Here is a 25,703-nt window from a genome sequence, read left to right on the forward strand (position 1 = left end):
TGTATTATGAGTTCAGACTAGTTTCCCTTAAACTTCAAACCGTGGTCGGGATTTTCGGGCCCCACCCACAGGGGGACCAGAAATTCCTGCCCAAAGCCAACGGACACTTGGCCACCTCTCCAAACTTTCCGTCCCATCCACGCTGATTCCTGGCTCATATTTACTGCACTGATTGGTGGATTGTTTCACCCTTTGCAGTATTGCTAGGAGGTAATAATCATAATCATGTTCACTGCCTATGATCTGTGCAGACTTCAAATCAGCTTGTAATATATTCAGAATAACCTGCACAGGTTCACCAAGAGTTTCTGCCTTGGTGCTTTTCCCATGAAAAGCCTTTCAACTCAGTCCGATGTAACACTGAAGAGTTTTTGGAAACTTGTTGATGGCCAGTGGAACTGTTTGGAAGGGAAGGATACAGGTTTAGAAGAATAGTAGTTGGAGGGTAGGGGAAAGATGGGAGATAAGCCAGACTGGCTTTGGAACAGGAGTGGGTGAGTATACCAAATGCTTTTGTGTTCTGTTGCTGAGACCATTGGTACCGCTAATGTTTTCATTCAGCAATCATACAGCAAGGAAGAAGGCCTTTCAGTCCATCATGCATACGCCAGTTCAATTAGCCCCACTCCCTCTACACTTTCCTCATAGCCCTGCAAATTCGTTCCTTGCATAAAATGAAGTTGCGGGGGTGGGGGGGTTATTTTAAGTTTTATGTTTCATGAGCATTTTTGTCTACAAGAGACACAGAGTTTCTAAAATGGGGATGGAGGTAATTGGCTTAGGCAAAGGGCTCCTTAAGTTGAGGTGATTCTTGTAGGGTAACTTTGTGTCGTGAGCAATGTCATTGTTGTTCCCACACGGAGATTCTTAATTTTTGTTGTTGCTGTTGAAGATGCAGCCCAGTATTCCAGGTCCCATTGACTTCCTTCATTGAGGCAATGGTGGAGGTCTCACCATGTGCTGGCTACTTATATACTCAAAACAATGATGCAGATTAGGAGGGAGAAATAATTTAAACAGAGTCATCTTATCCCTTCACTGAATCACTTTGCAGTTTGGTTGACTGCTAAATTTCTCTTTCTCCTTCCTAAAGGTGTCCTTAGTTGATGATGTAAGCCAATGAGTGCAGTTCCACAGCTGGTACCCATTTCAAATGCTCCACACAGCGAGTTCCCAGCATCTTCAGAGATAAGCATAAGCATATTGCTCCTATCGTGGATTGACCCTTGTTTGACAAACCATGACCATCTCACCATCACATTCGTTGCTCCATTTGAGTTGGAAACAATTGAGCTTGAAGGTTGCTGGAGTAATTTGTAACAAAAATATATATTTTTAAAAACTGCTTTTTAAAAAAAATAGCACCCTCCAGAGGGGGATGGAGAAATCCTCAATGTAGACCCAATTTTTAATTTAGAAAAAAAAAAGCAAAAAGAAAATGCTGCTCCTTCGAGTTTACTGCAGAGGTTATGGCCGATCAGTAGACATTTCAGTGCTGCTGTCCTTTGGAATATGTCCTAGTTCACTCCTGCCTATTAGACAGTCCCATCCACCTGAAGTGAAAGAATAGTCAGGATTAGTATTGGGGTTAAAACAGGTCAACAAAATGATCTCAACTCCACGAACATTCTTAGAAGATAATGTTTGATTTTAAAAAAAGTGTCCTGGTTGAAAATTATTTGAATTATGGAAAGCAGATGAAGGATTAACAGTGTTACATTGATGGACTGGATCTTGCTTCTCCAATGCAAAATTTCATTCATGAATCACTTCTACATATTCATAAACACTGGTACACTTTCCAAACGTGGTGGAGATTAACTTTACAAGTATTTGTTTTATTCTTTCTTACTTGACCCAAACTCTCCATTGAATAGTGTATGAAAGGCTATCAGGGCAATTGGAATGGGAGTCAAGCTACAGCTCCTAGGATGTAAAAACTTGCTACTCCCCCAGTCTGTCCTCTGTCCAACAAACACAAAAAACCAACCTTGGCAACATGTCATCACTACTTCCTGTTTTATCTTGTTTTATTCCTGTTACTGGTTTCAACATTGGTGTCCTGTGCTATGAACCAAGTGGTCAGCCTTTCACCACTACTGCTCAATAAGAGAAAATAGTACTCCTCACCATAACCACCACCACCAATGAAGTGCTATTGACCAGACGCAGTTAATTCCTGATGCTAACACTATGCCCTGATCACACCCCTGCCTGCTTCATCTGATATAACTCTGCAATTGGGCTAATTAATCTTGACTCATATTTTCCTAATTATTTATTGCATATACAGTTCAGGACAAGCTATTAATAGTTATATACTGACTGCTCAATAGAAATGTAATTTATTGTTGTAATGTTTTGTTGGCTGTTGTAGTTGACAGAGTCAATAGATATAAGATTTGAACAGGAAAAAATACCTTTGCTTGGAAATAAGACTAAAAGAGATTGCTGTAGTTGAAGAGTGAACATTAGCATGGGTGCAAAGGGCTGAATGGCCTCCTGTGCTGTAATTTCCATCATGGGCTTAATGTACATTATTTGAAATTTGAAAGCAGTGTCAAGCAAAAACATATCTCACGGAAATGTCCATAGACATCATTTTCCAACTTAGGAACCCACCTGCCAGTGAATGCTCAAGGCATAACATATACAATAGAGAAGTAGATTATTCTACAAAAAATCAAATCATTTATTTATAAAAACTTTTTACACATGAATAAATTTACACATGCACGCACCCACATCTGTTACCACAAACATATTAAAGGCTGATTAGCTCTTCATTAAGGATAGCATGTGAATACACCAATAATTTACAATACTTTACACTGTAGTCTGATTGTTGTAGTCACAACCTGGGGAGGGAGTAGCATCATTTCATTGGAAGGACATTTTACAAAAAGGAAGGTAATCTGTAAATAATGTATAGAAACAGTAAAAACAAGAATTTACAAATGATCCAATGTACAAAAGAGAAACATCAGTTAAATGTCACTGTATTAAATTAAAAGTATGTACGAAATCTGTTTCATTGGCTGGTTAATGTTTATTTGCACACTCCCATATCCATACCTGGTGGGGTGTAAAGATCACTCCTGTCCAGTGTATGAAAACACATTATTCAGCCAATCAATTGTTTTTTTGTAATACAAGGCTGTGTTGCTCTTAAAACAACCCATCAGCTGCAATTTAATGGGGAACGAGGCTGTATGGAATAAAAACTCTGGGTTGTAGCAATGAACACATTAAAGGTATGTTTTATTTAACATTGGTCTTGCACCTGCTGTTATTTTTTGCACAGTTTGCATGCCATTATTTTATCAAGAACATATACCAATTTTAACCAGTTTAGGACACAAAAACTGATATAAAGTATACATTTTGAGGGAAAAGCATGCATTTTCATGTATATGGTATGAAATGCATTGAGTAACAAAGAGAAAGGGGCTTGCTAATTGTTTTGCTCTTCAGCTGAATGACATTTTTATGTTGCTAAGACAAAAACTTCACTGTGGAATGGATAGGTACAGCCATACTCCAGAGGACAGAGAGGAACACTGGACACTGACCCAGGTAGGCAAACACAAGACTTTCACAGTTTTGAACTAATGGCTTTTGGTGGGAAGAGGGATGATGAATACAGACACCACATACAACGTATACCTTCTGTACCACTGGGTGATGAGTTTTAAAAAATGATCATTGTGTATCTCTAAGGCAAAGCTGTAAAGGGCAGCTAGTACACCATGTGGAAATAAGACAGTGGAAGTGCATGATTATTCGGAATACACAAGAATCACTTCACTCCGCCAAGCTTCCTCAGCAGTTTCTTTCCTTTTGATAACAGTCCCTTTTTCTTTTTTGAAGCCATATCTCTGACCCAGACATGGCTGTCTGGCCCATCTACTATAGCAGCTCCAGAGTGGTGATGGTGATGGTGGGGATGTACAGTTGGAGATGGAGCCCTCCTTGGAGTGTTTTCACCAGGGACCTAGTGTGCATCATACGATTTGATTAGTTTTTTTTTAAAATGTAGAAAGGGATTGCGTCAAAGGATAAATGAAAACCAGAAGCTGCACACGGATTTTAAAATGCACAAAAGGACTACTCTCTGACTTAAGTTACAGCACCGAAATATTACACACCTGAAGATACCATAGGTGAGATTTGTCTAATGCATCTAGCAGCTCAAACTGAACAAGTCTACTTATCTTTACGAGGAAAACAAACATAAAGTCTTGAAAGAAAAAGTGTTCCCCAAAGTCTTGGATCATTTGCTATTCAAACCAAAAAGAGACCCAATGAATAGTTTGCGACAGTGACAGAAATAGCTGAGCAAAATAGTAAACTTGTGATCTCAGGCAAATGAAGATGTTTAAAAAATATATATTTCAGGTGAATTTGGTGTGCAGGATGGGTGAAGAATTTTCACAAGATCGCTTTTGGGGAAGAGTGTTTTTCTTTCACAATCATTTCTAAATTTGGCACAGCTGCATCAGACCTATGGGAGCTCCTGCTATAGGTATCTTCAGTTGCTCACTTACGTGAAGGTTACAGTGCGTTTATTAAGATGTGAAATGAACACTCTTCTTCTGTTCCCAGCAGATGAGAAAGAAACAAAACAGAAAAAATTGCAATGATGATATTGAAATGGAAAAATCAAAACCCAACAAACATTGTTACTCATTTTAAAACAAAGACAGAGCATTCAGCCTCAATCCCAGAGAGCTTCATTTATACCCACATTCAAACTTAGATATTAGATCCAACACAGTAAACAACTGGAATTTCTTCTTTCCCATGGCAGTGTTTTAAAAATTGTTAGGTTTACTGGCTGCTTCAGTACTACATTTTGGGCAATTTTAAAAAGAAATTTACACTTAAAAAAACATTTCATGTTATCTTTTCAAAAGTACAATCTGTGATTGTCCTGAGTTAAGCTGTACTGAGTTAAGCTGTGCTGAGTTAAACTGTGCTGAGTTATACTGTGCTGAGTTTAGCTGTGCTGAGTTAAGCTGTGCTGAGTTAAACTGTGCTGAGTTATACTGTGCTGAGTTTAGCTGTGCTGAGTTTAGCTGTGCTGAGTTAAGCTGTGCTGAGTTAAGCTATACTGAGTTAAGCTATACTGAGTTAAACTGTGCTGAGTTAAGCTGTGCTGTGATAAACTGTGCTGAGTTAAGCTGTGCGGAGTTAAGCTGTACTGAGTTAAACTGTGCTGAGTTAAACTGTGCGGAGTTAAGCTGTACTGAGTTAAACTGTGCTGAGTTAAACTGTGCTGAGTTAAGCTGTGCTGAGTTAAGCTGTGCTGAGTTAAACTGTACTGAGTTAAACTGTGCTGAGTTAAACTGTGCTGAGTTAAACTGTGCTGAGTTAAGCTGTACTGAGTTAAACTGTGCTGAGTTAAACTGTACTGAGTTAAGCTGTGCTGAGTTAAGCTGTGCTGAGTTAAACTGTGCTGAGTTTAGCTGTGCTGAGTTAAGTTGTACTGAGTTAAACTGTGCTGAGTTAAACTGTGCTGAGTTAAACAGCTGTGCTGAGTTAAGCTGTGCTGAGTTAAAGTTGTACCTTATCTAATCTCAGAAATGTTTAGTTACACAAAATCACAGAACTATTGCAGCCCAGAAGGAGGCCATTCGGCCCATCATGTCTGTGCTGGTTGGTTTTCTGAAGGAGCAATTCACCTAGTGCCACTCCCCACAACCCTGCACATTCTTCCTTTTCAGATAATAATCCAATTCCCTCTTGAATTCCTTGATTGACCCTGCCTCCTTTACACTCTCAGGCAAGTGCATTCCAGATCCTAACCACTCGCCACATAAAAAAAGTTTTCCCTCATGTCTCCATTGCTTCTTTTGCCAATTATCTTAAATCTGTGCCTCATTGTTTCCACCAATAGGAACAGTTTCTCCCTCTCTGCTCTGCCCAGACCCCTCAGGATTTTGAAAACCTCTATCAAGTCTCCTCTCAGCCTTCTCCTCTCCAAAGAGAACAGTCCTAACCTCTCCAATCTATCTCACTGGGGGTGTGCTGTTGCTCGTGTTGCACACAAATCTCTTTGCACCCTTCTTCATTTAACCCTAGCACCATACCCCTATACTCCTTTCCCTCCCATGTATTTATTTGGCTTCCTCTTAAATGTTGTTCATTTCAGCCATCTTTTCACGGTAGTGAGTTTCACATTCTAATCACTCTCTGGGTCAAGAAGTTTCTCCTGAATTCCCTGTTGGATTTACTATTGCCCATTCATATTTGTGGCTCTTGGTTCTGGTCTCCCCCAACAAGTGAAAACATCTTTTCTACCTCTACCCTATCAAATGCTTTTGTAATCTTAAAGACCGCTATCTGGTCTCACCCTAAGTGTTTTTTCCCTATTGAAAAGCCTGTTTAATTTTTCCTGGTGTTATGACCTCTCAGTTCTGGTATTGTCCTTGAACATTTTGTTTGCACCTTCTTCGTGCCCAGTGAGTGGGCAAATACACGGCAGATGCAGTTTAAAGTGTGTAGTTATCCACTTTGGTAGGAAAAACCAGGATGGCAGAGTATTATTTAAATGGTGATAGATAGGGGAATGTTGATGTACAAAGGGACCTGGGTGTCCTTGTACACCAGTCACTGAAAGCAAGCATGCAGGTGCAGCAAGCAGTTAGGAAGGCAAATGGTATGTCGGCCTTCATTGCGAGAGGAGTACAGGAGCAAGGATGTCTTTCTGCAGCTATACAGGGCCTTGGTGAGACCACACCTGGAGTATTGTGCTCAGTTTTGGTCTCCTTACCTAAGAAAGGATATACTTTCCATAGAGACAGTGCAGCGAAGGTTCACCAGACTGATTCCTGGGATGGCAGGATTGTCGTATGAGGCGGGATTGGTTCAACTAGGCCTGTATTCACTAGAGTTCAGAAGAATGAGAGGGGATCTCATTGAAATGTATAAAATTCTGGATGCAGGGATGATATTTCCTCTGGCTGGGGGTCTAGAACAAGGGGTCACAGTCTCAGGATACGGGGTAGACCATTTAGGACTGAGATGAGGAGAAACTTCTTCAGAGGGTGGTGAACCTGTGGAATTCTCTACCTCAGAGGCTGTGGAGGCCAAATCCCTGAATATATTTAAGGAGGAGATAGATTTCTGGACTGTAAAGGCGTCAAGGGGTATGCAGAGAGAGCAGGAGTACGGTGTTGAGTTAAAGGATCAGCCATGATCATATTGAATGATGGAGCAGGCTCAAAGGGCTGAGTGACCTACTCCTACTCTTAATTTCTATGTTTTTATGTTTATAATATGGGCACCAGAACTGTCCACTGGTGTGGTCTAAACAAGGTTCAATACAAGTTTAACATAACTTATCTCCATTTCAATTCTGTCCGTCTAGAAATTAACCTCCGTGCTTTTTGTAATGGCCGGTGTCTACCTTCAGTGATTCATATATTTGTATTCTCGAATCCCCCTCCGCTCCTTTACCCCATTTACAAATGTATTTTCCAAGGAATAGGTGGCCTCCTTGTCCTTCCTTCCTTATGTATAATGAAGTACTCTGAACTACACTGACCAGATTGTATAAATAATCGTGATGAGAATGTGGATATTCTCGGGAAAGCAGTGTTTCGGATTTATTTGTGATTCAGTTTTTGAAGAAACTGCACCAGATGACGGGATTATTCTGGAGACAAAGTCCCTGTTCCACATTGATGAGCAATGAAAGACTCTCAGTCATCAGGACACATCCGCCACTGCTCCAACACTCTGCTCATCAGTAGATGGGGAGTGCACAGATCTGCTCCATCTTTTGTTAATTATGTATACTTTTACACCTCTGAAATCAGATCAGTGGTTGAATGATTATGTCAAATAATGCTGCTGAGTGTAATAAATGCAAGCATACAAAGATAAAAAACATATAAAGCACTGAACTCATCCACAAACAGCTCTGCTTAAACAGGACTTTCAGACTGAAGCGAGTTGGAAGGGAAAAAAAACCCCAAAATGCCACAACAACAACACATGCATTTATATAGCACCTTCAACATAGCAACACAGACCAAGCACTTCACAGAAGCAATTAACAAAATTTGACACCAAGCCACATAGGGAGAGGGTTAGGGTTAGGGTTAGGGTTAGGGATTAGGGTTAGGGTTAGGGAGAGGGTTAGGGTTAGGGTTAGGGATTAGGGTTAGGGTTAGGGTTAGGGTTAGGGAGAGGGTTAGGGTTAGGGTTAGGGAGAGGGTTAGGGTTAGGGTTAGGGGTTAGGGTTAGGGTTATGGTTAGGGTTAGGGTTATGGTTAGGGTTAGAGTTAGGGGTTAGGGTTAGGGGTTAGGGTTAGGGTTAGTGGTTAGGGTTATGGTTAGGGTTAGGGTTAGGGTTATGGTTAGGGTTAGGGTTAGGGTTAGTGGTTAAGGTTATGGTTATGGTTAGGGTTATGGTTAGGGTTAGGGTTAGGGTTAGGGTTAGGGCAGCATTAGGATTTGGGTTAGGGTTAGGGTTAGGGCAGCATTAGGGTTAGGGTTAGGGTTAGGGCAGCATTATGGTTAGGGTTAGGGTTAGGGTTAGGGCAGCATTAGGGTTAGGGTTATGGTTAGGGTTAGGGTTAGGGTTAGGGCGGCATTAGGGTTAGGGGTAGGGTTAGGGTTAGGGTTAGGGCAGCATTAGGGTTAGGGTTAGGGTTAGGGTTAGGGTTAGGTTTAGGGCAGCTGGACCAAAGGCATTAGGGTTAGGGTTAGGGTTAGGGGTTAGGGTTAGGGGTTTGGGTTTGGGTTAGGGTTAGCGTTAGGGAGAGGGTTAGGGTTAGGGTTAGGGTTAGGGTTCGGGTTAGGGTTAGGGGTTAGGGTTAGGGTTAGGGGTTAGGGTTAGGGGTTAGGGTTAGGGTTAGGTTTAGAGCAGCATTAGGGTTAGGGTTAGGGTTAGGGTTAGGGTTAGGGTTAGGGAGATGGTTAGGGTTAGGGTTAGGTTGAGGGATAGGGTTAGGGTTAGGGTTAGGGTTAGTGAGAGGGTTATGGTTAGGGTTAGGGTTAGGGCAGCTGGACCAAAGGCTTCTTTGGAGATGCAGAGGAGGTAAGTAAGGTAGAGTGGCAGAGGGGTTTCGGGAGACAATTCCAGAGCTTTGGACCTCAGCAAGTGAAGGCAGGTCATTGATGGTGCAGCAAAGGAAATCGGGATTGCACAACATTACAATTGTTCCCTTTTCTCCTTCAGTAATGTCATTATGTCCAGATTAAGGATGGATTAGTAATTCATTTCTGCATGAATTTCATGCCATTGCAAGAACTGAGTGGAAGATCCCTGGTGGTTACAGGCAGTGGATGGGTTGACTCAGGCTGGTGATGTCAGTCACTGGATCAATCAGAGCTCGCTTGATCGGCTTTCGAAAGGAGGAGAAGGGAATTCTCCCTGATTTGTCTAAGTGATTCTGCTCTGATCTTCTGCCTCTCCCAGGAAATCGTGGGCTGAGGTGGGGAGCAGGGGTGATGGTACAAATATGGAGTGGAGTTTAATGCCCTCCCCATGGTGAGTTTGATGGCAGGAGGTATTTAATTGGGCAGGAGTCTTGTGGGGTGGGGACCCCACTGCTTTCTCACCTCCACCCCGAGTCAGTCTGCAGCTGGAAGGCCCATGGATGGGATCCCTGTCCCACCATCTGAGGTCTTTAAGTGGAAATCCGATGCCCGTTTAAGTGCCTCATCCTGCGGCAACTGGTACTAACTCAGCAGCAGGCAGGGTTCGCCATGCAGGGGGCGAAACGAAGCAAAACTCTGGCGTGTTTGCTTGCGGGCTTCTAGGGGATCCCTCCTTCAAAGGCGTTCAGTGCCTGATCAAGGGACCCGGCCTCGGAGGATCACTGAGAACCATCCCCCCTTGCCCTTGCTGCCACCAACCCCTCACTGTCCTGTGACACACACTGTGCCATCAATCACCTGTGCCTGGGTCCATTGGAGATCCCGGCGCCTCAGGTCAGTGCAGTACCGGCGGCAGTCACTGCCCCTCCAGTGGCACTGCTGAGCAATGAAGAGTTGCCGGCCTCTGGTTGGCTGGCAGCTGGCAGTGGGTGGGACTTCTGCCTCCCGGGGAAGGCCTGTCAAGTGCCTGATTGACACTTAACAAGGGGGAGCTTCTGATAAAGAAGCGACGAGGGAGTCTCGCTGGCTCTCTTGCCAAAGGGTGAGACGTCCATCGCCTCCGTTAAACACCGGTCTTGGTGTGTAGTACAGGCTTGGCAGATAAATTATCTTTATCTGTCCGTTCTTATACACACTCCTAATTTCCTACTGATGAATTTGGCACACCTAACCTCCAAACTCGCTCATTCCTGTGTGTAGTTGTCTTACTTCAGGCGTTAGTCTGGGGTTAATTAGAAAATCTGCTACCAAGCACAGCAGAGGTGACTGAACTGAACTTTCATCCAAAAAAGTTACAATTATACCAATCTTAAATTTGCAGAAAATATTCCCTCTTTCTGAGGGAGATTACACGCATTCGATGAACTAAATGTCTGAAAGCAAAATAATTTGTCGATTGATTCAGATGCTGTGAAAAGGTGAGAGTGCAAGGAAGGGGATGTATAAACCAGCAATAGGACACAAAGCAAATATTGCAGTGACCCCACTAAACAAAAATTGTGAATTTTACTCCTTACATTCAGCTGAGTGAGAATTTTACAAAATGCTAGGAGTTAAAACGACCTCCTGTCACTGCAATAACATCAAAACCACCAACATTTAGCCACATCAAAATAAATGCAATACAGTGCCTCATTAATACCTGATTAAAATATTACGATGCGTCAATATTAAAAATATCTCATCCTGTATCACAGCAAAGCCACGTGTACATTGACACCAACTTGTAACCTAACAATTTTAAAATAGATTCACAGCCTATTGCTGGCCTGTGTGTAATGTCCTACTCTCCACCCCCAGCCCCCAAATCCATTTCTGCATCTTTTGGCCTCTTCCTAACATCTTCACATTTCCCTTTCTAAACATCCTGAATTCCTTTAAGGATCCAGCATAGTTCACATCACAGGAGGCAGCCACAAAAAGCAGAGACCCAGATTAGTGCCAGCGCTGAAGCTAATTCAATTGTCTCACAGGAAGGGAGGAGTTGAGTGAAACTGTCTCTCTAAAACACTGAACTGAGGGGAGTCAGGAGGTGAGTTACTCACTGCAGAATTCCCAGCCTCTGACCTGCTCTTGTAACCACAGTATTTATGTGGTTGGTCCAGTTCAGCTTCTGCTTAATGGCAACCCCCCAGGATTCTGATAGCGGAGGATTCAGCGATGGTAACAACATTGAATATCAAAGGGGAGATGGTTAGATTCTTTCTTGTTGGAGATGTAATTCATCTCCTGACTCCCAAAAGCCTCTCCACAATCTACAAGAGATTGGATGGAAATTTCTGTGCACCCCCCCCACCACCACCCCCACCCCCCACAACGCTGGCATCAGGTGTCATGGTGGGTGTGAGCGGACAATATGGCGGGGAGGACAAAACTTGGTTTTAAGCCATCGTGAAATACGTTTGTAATTGTCCTCTCTGCCTGTCAATGACGCGCTGTGTTTCCCACTACCGGGCATTGGGAACTTCATTGTGATACATCTGCATCTCATTATATATAAGCCCAGCTTGCAGGAATCATCCCCCCCACATTGGATCATCCGAGCATGTTGGCGTGGCAACAGCATTCATGAGGTGTGCAGCCGGCGAGCTGAACTTCGAGGGAAGCTCGGAGGCGAGTGCACACTAACGTAGTGCGGCGCTCGTGAGGGTCGCCTGTTGGACCTCCGGGTTGAGGTGACGCGCATTCAGGCGAGCACACAGACGAGTCGCCTTTTCCCGGTGGCTGACAGTGCAGTGTCAGGGCAGCAGCTGCCCTGCTTCTGAGGGGATTTGTGGGGGGCTGGGAGGCAAGGTCTCCGCTGGGATTGGGGCAAGTTGAGGGGGGCAAGTCAGCGCGGTCTGATGGTGGTGCACAAACACATGCGGGGGTCAGGGTGGGGGGGAGGGAAGCGGCCACGCATTAGGGACACCTTGTATAAAGTGACCATTCCTTCAGAGCTGAGACAGTTCAGACGCAGCCTCACTGACATGTGCGGAGTTGGGCCTCTAGCTCATCTGCCCATTCAAGCAACACAGAGGCATGAAAGTGCCACCAAATGCTCCAGAGCTTTTCACCTCTCGGGCACAGACTGCCAGCTAATGAGCGTTTTAGTGGACTGCAGAACAATTGGATGACTGGGCAAGTTGTACAGTCCCCTTGCTGAAGCTGGTCATGGAGCGGTCACTGGTGGAGGCGCTCACAGCCCCTTGTAATGTCATCATTCTGGTTTGGACTAGTCTCCCCCATGGTTCAAGCTAACAGTGCAGCCTTGCAGTGTGGGTTAGGAGAATGTCTGTGTCTGAGCTGAGAGCACAACTTGCAGTCCAATGGGCAAAGCTGCTGCCAATCGGTCAGGTGGAGTGGGGTGGAGGTGGGTGGGGTCTCGGGCAGCCAATGAGTGCACTACACACTGGCCATCCCAGTGGTGGTCAGCACTCTCCGGGATGGGTTAAGGGGCCTCAAACTTAACAAAGACAGGTACTCAGTGCACCCAAACTAACCCACACGTCTCTCTCTCTCACCCTGCAAGAGGAGAACATCAGGAGCATGGAGCCTGATGATCTAGCTGTAGGCCTGTGGTGTACAAAGAGCAGAGATGAAGGAGGAGAGAGCGTCGGAGGCTCTTGGCTGGGCAGAGGGAGGAGCAGCACCCTCAGGAAGAAGGGGCAGCTGAGCTCTCGCACACACCGTCAAAGAGCGAGCTGGGGGCTGGTCAGCGCCTAGCGACACCCAGGATCTATAGACACTGCCTTTCATTACTGCAGATGACTGAGAACCAGTGTCACCATAGACTGCGCATGTCTAGGGAACTGGTCGCCCACATCTGCCAGCTGCTGCAGGATTTGGGGCCACAGGGACATGGAGGGCATCCACTGCCAGGGGCTGTGAAAGTGACCGTGGTGCTCAATTTCTACACCAGTGGCTCCTTTCAGGGCTCCACAGGTGACCTCTGTGGGATATCACAATCCTCCACCCACAAATGCACCCATGAGGTCACGGGCACCATCTTCACGAGGGCACACGGAACCGGGACAGCCAGGATACAAGAGTGAAAAGAAAAATACCTGGAAAAACTCAGCAGGTCTGGCAGCATCTGCAGAGAGGAACACAGTTATTTTGGTTTTATCTTAGGATACAAGAGCGATTGGATTCACCCAGATCTCAGGCTTCCCACAGGGTGCAGGGTGACATCGACTGCACTCACGTGGTGCTCAGATCTCCATCAACACACGGTCAACTAGGTCAACCCCAGGGGCTTCCACTCACTGAACCTGCAGCTGGTGTGTGACCACCACAAACACATCCTGCAGGTCTGCGCACGGTTCCCAGGGAGTGTCCATGACTCCTACATCCTGAGTCACTCACAGATCCCTGACATCTTCCAGGGTCCACAGAAGCTGCAGGGTTGGCTCCACAGGGACAAGGGCTACACACAGAGGCCGTGACTGATGACACCCATGTGGGGGCCTCAGACTGCAGCAGAGCGACGCTATAATGAGGCTCATGCAGCAATTCGCAACTTGGTGGAGCAGACCATCGGGATGCTGAAGATGAGGTTCCGGTGCCTGGACCGGTCTGGTGGAGCCCAGCAATACAGTCCACAGAGGGTGTCACACATCATCATCGTCTGCTGTACCCTTTACAACCTGGCACTGCAACAGGGAGAGGAGCTGGCTGAGGGGGAGATGGAGGAGCTGGAGGTCTCCCCGGATAAGGAGGATGTAAATGGTGATGAGGATGAGGAGGTCTCGAAGGTAACAATGAGAGAGATGAGGCCCTCGCACTGCCCAGATGAGGCAGGCACACTCGGGAGGCCCCATAGCTGCCAGATTTGTGGAGGATGATGATGGAGACACCATAGATCCTCACATCGCATCTGTGAATGTTTGACTCTAATTTGGCAGCGTGAATACTCTCTGTGAGAATGCTCCTGTCATGGAGACGCAGTGGAGGCCCTAATACTCACTCGATCACAGGAGGATGATGACAACTTGCAGTGAGGACACTCCATAGATCTTCACACAGCCTCTGAGAATGTCTGACTCCTGTCTGGCCAAGGGCAGCTCGCTTGCGCTCTGTGATCAAGGTCATATCCTAGAGACGCAGCCATGAAACTTTAAAGCATCTGATACTTTGTCAGCCTTCAGCACCTGTACCCTTCACTTCACAATGTTACTGGTCACAGATGCTGGTGCGATGGGGGCCAGCCCCACCTTAAAGATGCTGGGAGCACACAGAGAGAATGAGGGAACTCTGTAGAACCTGCCCACTACATTCTGGCAGCAATGACCAGCAGCGCCGAGGTGCAGGCATCAGTAATGTTTCCAGGGAGTGTGAGGCTGGACCATCACTGTGGTCTGAAGGCTGCACAGACACAGGGAAGAGGCCCTGGACTGAGACACCTGCTTTTATCTTGTGCAGGAAGGTTTCACATCTGAGTGACAAGAACACTGCTCATCAGAACAAGGAGCCACAGGCAGGGAGATATTCTTGGGAGTTTATTGACAATAGTGAACATTATGTATAAGTGATTAACACCCGTTGCCAGGCTGTGTAACTAATTCTCCTTAACTGTCCTAATCCTGAAGCTATGTCTTGGTGCTCCCTGGATATCCACACCAGAGGTGGAGGCAGCCTGCTGACTGCAACACCCTGCCTGTGATGACTTTGGCAGGCGTCCTCTGGAGGGCCGAGACTTGGAGGGCTCCGGCCTGCCTTCAGGGACCTGCTGTGTGGCAGTGGCACTCTCCTCGGCCTGTGGAGCTGGAGCTGTGGAGGTCACACGGAGAGGGGAGTCAGATGGGCCGGTCACTCCCAGAGTCACCTAGGTGGATGGCCCCAGACTGTGCGCCTGCTGATCCTCCTCCCTACGGGTGCCTGAGGGTCCCTGGCTGACTCCATCTGCAGAGCAGGAGAAACTGGAGTGAGATCCAGCTGCCCAGCACCCCTCTCACATACACGTTGTTGGAAGCTAACTGCAGGCATCAGCGATGGAGTTAAGCCCGTACAGCAGTGCAGGATTGATGTCCTGGACCAAGGTCTTCATGGCGGCTGCCATCCTACCAGTATTGACCTCGGTGCGTTGGCAATGCCGGCGCTATCACCTCAGCCTGAAGGTGGACGAACTCCTCCATCGTGCCTTGCAATCTGAGGAGTGCAGTGGACATCCCTTCTTGATGTTCCCCAGCTTGCCTTTGCAGCTCCAGCAACTGTGACATGACCGAGTCCAGAGGCTCATCATCTGACTCGGACTCAGCAACGTTCTGGCCTCCTGTCCTTCGGGTGCCGGGGACCTGGGAAGTCCCTGCCTCCACCAGCTGTGGATCAGACGGTGCGATGTGCTCACCAGATTGTGATCCCGAGGCTATTCTAAAGCTAGGTCCCACTGAGGTGTGTGTCTCTGCACTGGTGGAGGGTGTGAGTGATGCTGTGATAGGACTTCAATTGGGGTTTCAGCAGATTCCTCTTGTGATGTATCTTCGAGGCTTGAGTTGAGGACCTGGGTTTTTGACTCCCTCGGCTGCTTCCCAGATGTTCCTGTGAAAGCAAGGAGAGATAATTGGTGTCTGGCAGGGGACTGCGGAACAGGGGAACTGACTCACAGCATGGTTGTCTGATGGATGTTGCACTGCTGGATCCCCACTCAGTTGAGCACTGCCAACCTCGCTGTCAGCACAGGAATGGTCCAGATCATCGCCGGCCAGTGGATGGCTCTGTTTTCAAAGTCTGTGAGGACCTTGATGTCAGGTATTCCTCCACTGGGTCTGCAACCTCTCCCTCTTGTTGTGTGACAGCTTGTCCTGCATGAATACAGATGGAGAGAGTGTAAGCAGTTTGCCTGCCAGACCAGATGAGAAGGATGCCTGGTCTGTGTGAGTAGTGAGTGATCCCATGGACAGGATGAGGACAATGATGGTGCATATGAGAGAGTGAATGGTGATGTTCCTTGCACTGGCAGTGAGTGAGGGCCCTGTGGGTGTGTGGTGGGTTTGTGAGTGTGTGAGTTGGGAGTGATGAGAAGAGTGACTTACCCTCACAGGACGGAGGAGACCATTCACCCTCTTGCGGCACTGGGTGGCTGTCCTCTTTTGCAGGGAGTTGGCTCTGACCACTGCTGCCAACGCCTCCCAAGCTGGATTGGTGATGTTACTGCCCCTCCTGCAGCCAGAGAGGGGGCAATGGACATCACAGTGGCCGCCACAGCGTCCAAAAGGCGCTCGAGGGACACGTCACTGAATCGGTGGGCAGGGAGGTGCAGTCTTCTTGCCCTTTGGGGCCATGTCCTGCTGTGTAGCAGTGTCACCTTCCTCAGCTTGTGGAGCTGGAGCTGTGGAGGTCACAGGAAGAGGTGAGTCAGATGGGCTGGTCACTCCCATGTCTCTGTGCAGCAGCCCTGGGCTGGAAGCACTGAGAGGTGTGCGTGCGGCTGCACTTTAAACATAGGCCTGGCAAGAGGAAGCGATGAGATGACAGCGTGGTGGGCAAATGAGAACCTGCCCACCATCGAAACGCCATGTTTCCCGGGAATCCATTGTGGCCAGTGGGTAAAACGTTCTTTCTCTCGCTCATTACTGCACTTCGGTGGAATCATCCCACATTTGCACCAAGTCAGGAGTGTGATAGAATACTTGCCTGGATGAGTGCAGCTCCCACAACACTCAAGACATTTGACACCATCCAGGACAAAGCAGCCCACTTGATTGGCACCACATCCACAAACAGTCACTCCCTCCACCACCGACACACAGTAGCAGCAGCATGTACCATCTACAAGATGCACTGCAGGAATTCACCAAGGCTCCTTCAACAGCACCTTCCAAACCCACGACCACTACCACCCCTAGAGGGCAGCAAACAGATGGGAACACCACCGCCTGGAAGTTCCCCTCCAAGTCACTCACCATCCTGACTTGGAAATATATCGCCGTTCCTTCACTGTCGCTGGGTCAAAATCCTGGAACTCCCTTCCTAACAGCACTGTGGGTGTATCTACACCACATGGACTGCAGCGGTTCAAGAAGGCAGCTCACCCCCACCTTCTCAAGGGTAACTAGGGATGGGCAATAAATGCTGGTCTAGCCAGCGAAGCCCACATCCCATGAATGAACTAAAAAAAATCACTGCCTGGCACTTGTGTGGCACAAATGTTACTTGCCACTTATCATGGCTGAATGTTGTCCAGGTCTTGCTGTTTTTGCACATGGACTGATTCACTATCTGAGGAGTTGCGAATGGTGCTGAAAATTGTGCAATCATCAGCGAACATCCTCACTTCTGACCTTATGATGGAAGGAAGGTCATTGATGAAGCAGCTGAAGATGGTTGGGCCGAGGACACTACTCTGAGGAACTCCTGCAGTGATGTCCTGGAGCTGAGATGACTGACCTCCAACAACCACAACCATCTTCCTTGGTGCTAGGTATGACTCCAACCAGTGGAGAGCTTTCTCCCTGATTCCCATTGACTCCAGTTTTGCTAGGGCTCCTTGATGTCACACTTGGTCAAATGCTGCCTTGATGTCAAGGGCAATCACTCTCAACTCACCTCTGGAGCCCACTTCTTTCATCCATGTTTGGCCCAAAGCTATAATGAAGTCAGGAGCCAATCCCAAACTGAGCATCAGTGAGCAGGTTATTGATGGTAATGGTGGAATGGGTGATATGCTGGGCCATGAGGTTACAGATTGTGTTTGAGTACAATCATGCTGCTACTGATGGCCCACAGCACCTCATGGATGCCCAGTTTTGAGCTGCTAGACCTGTTCAAAATCTATCCCATTTAGAGCGGTGGTAGTGCCACACAACACGATGAAGGGTATCCTCAGTGTGAATACAGGACTTGGTCTCCACAAGGACTGTGTGGTGGTCACTCCTATTGATACCCAGAGTACATTCAACACCCTTGTCACCCTCAGTGCTTCTTCAAAATGGTGTTCAACATGAGCAGAGTTATTATTAATTATTAATTAATTAATTATCTCCCACTCTACCATTACCACCAAGGATCAACCCTGGTTCAATGAAGAGAACAGGAGGACATGCCAGGAGCAGCACCAGGCATACCTAAAAATGAGGTGTCAACCTGGTGAAGCTACAACACAAGACTACTTGATTAATTACTAATTAATTACTAATTATTAATTACAGATTCATCATCTGGGGGTTTGGGGTGGGTGTAGGGTGTGGGTGGTGATGGGGGTAGATAGTAACCAAAAAGAGGTTTCTATGCCCATCTTTGACCTGATGCCAGGTGACTTCATGGGGTCTGGAGTCGATGTCGAGGACTCTCAGGGCAACTCCCTCCTAACTGTATACCACTGTGCTGGGTCTGTCCTGCTAGTACCCAGGAATGGTGATGGTGGTGTCTGGGACATGATCTGTAAGGTGTAATTCCGTAAGGATGACTATATCAGACTGTTATGATATTAATAAGGACTGTGGAGGTTTTCCACTGTTGTTTTGGGTGCATAGGTTGACACAGGTTGGTCTGTCCAGTTTTATTCCTTTTTGTAGAGGTTTGATACATGCGCAGGCTGGGCCATTTCAGAGGGCAGCTAAGAGTCAGCCACATTGCTATGGGAGTCACATGTAGGCCAGACTAGCTAAAGACAGCAGCTTTCCTTCTCTAACGGGCATTAGTGAACCAGATGGATTTTTACAATAATTGACAATGGTTTCATGGTCACCGTCACTGAGACTAGTTTTCAATTCCATATTTTATTAATTGAGTTTAAATTCCACCAGCTGCTGTGGTGGGATTTGAACCCGTGTCCCCAGAGGATTAACCTGAGCCTCTGGATTACCAGTCTAGTGACATGACAATTATACCACCGTCTCCCCTCAAAGTTTAGTTTAATTCCCTTACAGCTACATTTTTGAGTCAGATGCAGACTAATCCCAGAGTCATGTGATTGGAATTTGAAAGGAAAGGAATGTTTCAGGGTAAGTGCGCTGCGAGTAGCTAATGAAAATGATGCTGTTGTAAAAATAGTTGTCGGCAGTTTGAGGTCCGGTTTCTCAACTTTGATGAAGGACGACCATATTGGGTCTGCTTCCCCTGGTCAGACGAGGTGAGGTCATTATTGGGAAGTGGAAGCATCTTTGTTCCCTCTAATGGGGACAGTGATTCTGAACTGACCTGAGAGCCAATCTCGAGCCACTGTCCCTGGTTAAAAAACACCCACCAGGTGGGTGGAAGGTTCAGAGAGGAGGTGAAAAGCTTTCTACATAGACACCTGGGATAACCTTTTGCATTCATGACTGAGGATGATCTGCAGCTCCAGGGTGAATTTTATTAGTGATTTGCAAATCACATGGGTGATGACAGAGTGAAGCAACAAATCATAACTGGTTAACTTTTAAATCTCAAAGGATGATATATAAGGCTTACATCAAAAAGAATGTTGAAAAGGCAACAAAAGCATAAATCCAACAAAACAGCTATGAAATGAAGCAAAACCTGAATGAGTCGATGATTTATTTAAATCTATTTGAGAGTAATATACTTGCCCTTTTTCCTTTCACGCGTACTGGTGCATCTTGAGGGTATCTGGCAGGGACATCAGAGAGATAGACCTCAACATCATCAGGCACTTCTTCCAGGAAATTTGAAGGAACCAGACCTTTCTGGCCATTGATCTCCCCCTAAAAATTAATGACACAATATTAGCCCAGAGGACCTTACAGCAGAGCCGGAGGCTGTGAGATGCTCACAGCCCCCCCTGCTCTTTCCTGATAGCCCAGCAAGTGTTTCCCCTTCGAGGTTTATCCAATTCCCTTCTGAAAGTTACTGAATTTGCTCACACTGCCCTTTCAGTTTGTGCGTTCTGTATGGCAATAATTTACTGGGAAAAAATTCTCAACTCACTTAAAAGTGCTAAACCTGCTAGCTGTGCAAACACGCTAAAGAGGAAATAGATTTCTAGACCCTAAAGGCATCAGGGAGTATGGGGAGAGAGTGGGAGCACAGCATTGAGATAGAGGTTCAACCATGATCTTATTAAATGGCTGAACAGGCTCAAAGGGCTGAATAACCTACTCCTGCTCCTAACTTCTATGCTTCCAAAAGGAAGGTTCTTAGGAACCTGTATAATATGAGAGACAGGTTTCATGTAGAACAGTGGAAAGTTGTTGTGAAGGATAAATTGACATTTGTGTATTATGGAGGGGGGTGGGTGGTGGGGTGTATCAATTAAAATGTTTAAATCTGAGGTGCACAGGTTGTTAATGGATATGGAGTAAAAGTGGGTCAATGGAGTTGAGGTACTGATCAACCAAATCTCATCGAACAGTAAACGTAAATCATATCAAGGTGGTTATATCAAAGTGATATTTTGGATAAAAGTTAAACTCAACAAATGGTTTGTGAAAATGTAGCTGGCACATTCACAAATGCTGTGATTTAAAGACTCCCACAGCTTTGATTTATTCAAACATTGACGCTATCTTTGAATCAGAGGGAGGTGTGGAGGAAGCACAGGCCCAATGATCTGATTTCCTACCGGTCTTTCTGGCCCATCCCACTTGATTCAACCCACAAACACCTGGGAACCCTCCCCCCAAACCTTAGTGCTCCACAACATACCCCCCACCAACCTTGCAATATCATGGAAGGGGCAAAAACATAGAAAAAAATCACTGTCATTTCCTCTTTAATCCCCATTGGCTGCAGGTGACAGATACCATCGTCCTAGTCAACCCATCAAACTCAATAATTCCTAATACCTCTGCTCACAGGAACATGCCCAGCTCCCTGCTGAACAATTATTATTTGCTGTTTGTGGGACTGTACTGTTCCTATGTTTAACTACATTACAGCAACTACAACTCAAAAGGATAAATCATTGAATTTAAAGCACTTTGGGGTATTCTCAGGAAATAGCTACAAGCTTTTCCAAACACTCACTCCCTCCACCGCTGACGCAGAGTGGCAGCAGTGTGTACGATCTACAAGTAAACTGCAGGAATTCACCAAGCCCATAACCACTACGATCCAGAAGGACAAGGGCAGGAGATAGGTGGGAACATCCCCTCCAAATGACACACCACCCCAAGTAAAACATGTATCGCTGTTCCCTCATCATCACTGGCTCAAAATCCTGGAACTCCCTCCCTAACAGCACTGTGGGTGTACCTACACCACAGGGACAAAATCCTGGAACTCCCTCCCTAACAGCACTGTGGGTGTACCTACACCACATGGACTGCAGCGGTTCAAGAAGGCAGCTCACCACCAAATTCTAAAGGGCAATTTAGTATGGGAAATAAATGTTGTCCTAATATACCTGAAAGATAGAAGTTACATACTTCATACCATAATTTTGATGTTCCTGAGAGATTCATAATCTTTTGAAGTGTGGTTCTTGTTTACATGGGGAAGTGCAGCAGCCAATTTGAGACATCAAATGAATAACCCAAGCAGCATTTCCACACAGAAAGCTAACATTTTTCCTCTTCATTCAATAAAACAATGACAGCTTTGAAGTTTATTTTAAATATTGTTAAGGATAAACCTACGTAATAAAATCCATCTTCATCCAGCTCCCCCCAGACATTGATGATGTCTCCAGCACAAAACGTTAACTCAGCCTGAAACAGAGAAACATGAACTACTTACAATACTATCCTGTTTATTTTAAAAAACACAATGTTCAATGGGGGAGCCCTTTTATGTTTGTTCTTTGGTAAAGGTGCCAGGAAACAAGGAAAGTGGTGGAAGATTAGACCTCGGGTGCAGTTACACTCGGAATCCACCAACGTGAATGAACTTATATTTATACAAAATTTTACACAAGAATATAGCAACTTTAGGGTTGTTGTTCATAACTGTCACTTGTCAAATTAAGAAAGACTTGAATTTGATTAAATGTGATTGAAGTATTCAAAATTATGAGGTATCAAGACAGGGCAGATGGAGAGAAACTGTTCTCACTTGTGAAAGGATCGAGGATGAGAGGGCACAGATTTAAAATAATTGCCAAAAGAAGCGAAAGTGACATGGGGGAAAAGATTTTCACACAGTGAGAGGTTCGGGTTTGGAAAGTTCTGCCTGAGAGTGTGGTGGAGGCAGGTTCAACTGAAGCATTTAAAAGGGAATTAGACTGTTAACTGAAAAGGAAGAATGTGCAGGGTTACGGGGAGAGAGAGGGAGAATGGAACTCAGTGAGTTGCTCATTCAGAGAGCCGGTGCAGACATGATGGGCTGAATGGCCTCCTCCTGCCCAGGAACAATTCTGTGATCTGTGATTCATTTCTACAATGTCTTTCCGAACCTCACAATGTCCCAAAGTGCAGAATATTATTTAATGTAGAGAGGCTACAGACAGCTGTGGTACAGAGGAATCTAGGTGACAGGCTACAGACTGTCCAGAGGAATCTAGGTGCCCTCAAACATGAATCACAAGGAAGTTAGCATTGCAGGTAAAGCAAGTAGTTAGGAAGGCAAACGGAATTTTGGCCTTTATTGTGGGGGGATGGTGTATATAGTTGAGATCCACCTGGAGTACAGTACTGCATACAGATTTGGGGCTGGATTTTTGTGTCCCAAGAAAGTCAGGACTGGATGCGGGAACCAGCAACACTGAGGCCACAGGAGCGGGAATTTAAATTTCCCTCTCTAAAAGACGATCACACAAACTTCCCATCGACAGGGCACAGAGGTGAGAGTGTCAGATTGTGCAACCATTCTCGTGTAGTCTCTGCATTGTGTGGACATCAACACCAGCAATGGTAATGTCATTATGCATTCAATGTGACAATAACATTAAATTTGCTTTGGTTTTGATGGTCTGAGTATGCTTCACCTTTTGTCTTTCTGGTGCAGGGTACACCAGTATGTAATGCGGGATGTGAGTGGCTGGATACTTAATTGCACAGGCATTGAGTGGACTTTGGTTGCAAATGAAAGGGTCATTTCAGACATCTTGGATGGAGGCAGCAGCCCTGGCATGAGGTGGAAGCAAATCTTTGGCAGCCTAGCTGAAGGAGCGTTGGATCAAGGCGTCCTTGGTGTACCTGCCTCCCTGGAGGTTACCAAGGTCTGCATCTAGCCTTCTCCGCACTGTGCTCCTCTTCTGATTCACGACTGGATTTATCCTCTGTGGCCTGTGCAGGCATGTCAAGGTCCTCTTCCTCCAGTGGGACCCCCTTGCCAGTGCCAGATTGTGGAGAATGCAGCATGCAACCACATCCAGTGACACCCACTTTGGAGGGTTATTGTAGTGCACCCCCTGAATGGTCCAGGCATCGGAAGCACATCTTGAGAAGACCAATGGTCCTCTTTACCACCGCCATTGTGGAGGCATGGCTGCTATTGTCACATAGCTCTGCCTCTGTTCTTGGGTGGCAGAGAGGTGGCATAAACCACCTTTTCAACGGATAGCCCTCGTCACCCAGCAGCCATCCGTCCAGTCAGGCTCGAGCACTGAAGAGCCTTAGCACCTGGGAGTGCCTCAGGACGTAAGCATCATGGGAGCTGCCTGGGTACCTTACACAGACTTGCAGAATATGCATCCTGTGATCACACACTCTCTGCACATTCAAGGAGTGGAATCCTTTCCTGTTGACGAAGACACCCAGCTGACCCGCTGGCACATTGATGGCCATATGTGTGCAGACGATGGCATCCTGGACGTGGGGGAACCCAGCAATCGCTGCAAACCTTCTGGCTCACTCAGCCTTGCTGGCCTCGTCCATACGGAAAAGAATAAATGTCATTACCCGCCTGAACAGAGCTTCTTTCACCAGCTTGACACAACTGTGGACAGCTGATTGTGGAGTGTCCCAAAGATCCCCCACTGACCCTGGAAAGAGCCAGAGGCATAGAAGTTGAGGGTCACTGTGACCTTCAGAGCCACTGACATGGGGTTTCCACCCACACAGCTGGAGGTGAACACAGGCCAAATCATATGACAAATGGAGGCCACTGTCTCCCTGGAGAGGCAGAGCCTCTATCGACATTGCATTGCTGCCTGTAAACCCTGGCAGCAGGATAGTGGCGTCTTCTGCAGCCCCTTCCTCCTTGGACTACCTCCTGGCCCTGCACCCCCTGTGCCTGCACCTCTCCTCCCACAGGTCCCTCCCCTGGAGGCTGCACTGGGACCCCTGGCCTCCTCCTCCTTCTGCCCCTCTCTTCCTCCTCAGAGGAGGCCACAATCCCCATTCCCAGGGTAAGGGAAGGCTGCCTGATACCTGGAAGGGTCCACACAGCCTGAATCCTCCGGGGGCCTTGGAGACGCCATTGAATCCTGGAAATGCTAAGAATCAAGCCCTGAACAGAGGTGAAGCTGCCAAGTACCAATAAGCAACCAGCAGCAAACTATCCCCTAAACTCCTCACTACTCACACTGGCAATGCTGCTGACCCTTTTTATCTTGCCCGGGGATGAGGTTTACCAAATTATGGGCTGCCCGCCTGCCTGTTTTGCCTGTGTGATGAGCACGAAATCGCACGGGCAACGTGAAATCTGGCTTAATTGCCTTTGTAATGGCCTTAACTGGCCTCGTAATTGATGGTGGACGTGGCTCCAACCCCTGCCTGTGCCTGCCGACCAGAATATCGCACAAGAGCGCAATGAGGTCAGGACACTCGCCCAATATCGTCACGCACAAGATTACGCTCAAGCAGGTCTGGCATATGCCTGATCAGTGAAAAATTCTGTCTGAAGAGTGAGGAACATTATGACGGTGAGTGTTAGATCTTTTTACAACTTCAAATGTCATTATTAGATGCTGTCTTATAAGTTAAATGTGTTTTTACTACAGTGATGGAACATGGGGCTCTGTCCTGCAAAAATAACTTGACCATTACATTGGTCAGCATTGTGTAAGTGTTAAGATGCATTTGAGTACTTTTCCCAGTGGAAAAGTGCAATTATGCATTTAAATGGTAGAAAACATTGCCTGGGAACACTCCTGAAATGATCTGAACAGCGATTTAAATATCCAGAGTGCTTTAACTTGGAAAAAATTGGCCTGCTGTTTAAAATTAGAAAAAGACCCATCGGGTCTGTCAAGTTCAATAATCCCTACTGTCTGGATCTGCAATGGGTTATTTTGGCAGCTGAGCCTACTGTGAATACTTGGCTGAATTTCAAAAGCTTCTGAAGCACTTAGCTCAGCAGGGGGCTTTGTTTATATAGTTGCTCAGCACACTGAGAACATGGTTTGATTGACAGTTTTAACAGGTTATAATAAGATTATCTGTCTTTGATGTGGTTTCTTAGTAGATGTTTGTTTTTATTTTACACAACTCAATGAACACTTAAGGGGATTTAATGATCTTCAATGGAACTGGAGTTTTTTCTGTGCAGTATGAATGGCTGTGTTTGAGTTTTATTAGATTGTAAGAGGTTTAATTATTTTTTTAAGTCCATTTCAAGTTTCCCATTACTATTCCATGACTCCTGAGGGCTGTACATAGTGGATAGTGGTTGAATGGCTATGGAGAACACATGGGGGCATAGGAGGGGCCAAGGGGGATATGAGGGGGCATAGAGTGGGTGTGTGAGGTGAGGGTTGTGGGCATAAGAATGAGGTGGAGAGCTGGGTCGATGTCCCTGAGAACTGAGGGGAGCCTTCTAACCAGCCCACCTCAGCACCTGCACTCCCCCTG

The 25,703-nt window shown here is 46.3% G+C and overlaps 1 protein-coding gene across 1 annotated transcript in view; it reads right to left on the bottom strand.

Annotated features, from left to right (window-relative positions):
• Positions 1-3,799: 3,799 nt before the first annotated feature.
• LOC121285653 (RIMS-binding protein 2-like) overlaps positions 3,800-25,703 on the bottom strand; it is a 109,565-nt gene continuing 87,661 nt past the window's right edge. The window contains exons 15-17 of the mRNA XM_041202310.1: positions 21,609-21,680; positions 19,602-19,736; positions 3,800-3,994 (exon numbers count right to left, since the gene is read on the bottom strand). Of these exons, the coding sequence (XP_041058244.1) occupies positions 3,800-3,994; positions 19,602-19,736; positions 21,609-21,680 (402 nt within the window). The remainder of the gene's footprint in view (positions 3,995-19,601; positions 19,737-21,608; positions 21,681-25,703) is intronic.

This window comes from Carcharodon carcharias, chromosome 13, assembly GCF_017639515.1.
Source record: "Carcharodon carcharias isolate sCarCar2 chromosome 13, sCarCar2.pri, whole genome shotgun sequence".
Classification (NCBI taxonomy): Eukaryota; Metazoa; Chordata; class Chondrichthyes; order Lamniformes; family Lamnidae; genus Carcharodon; species Carcharodon carcharias.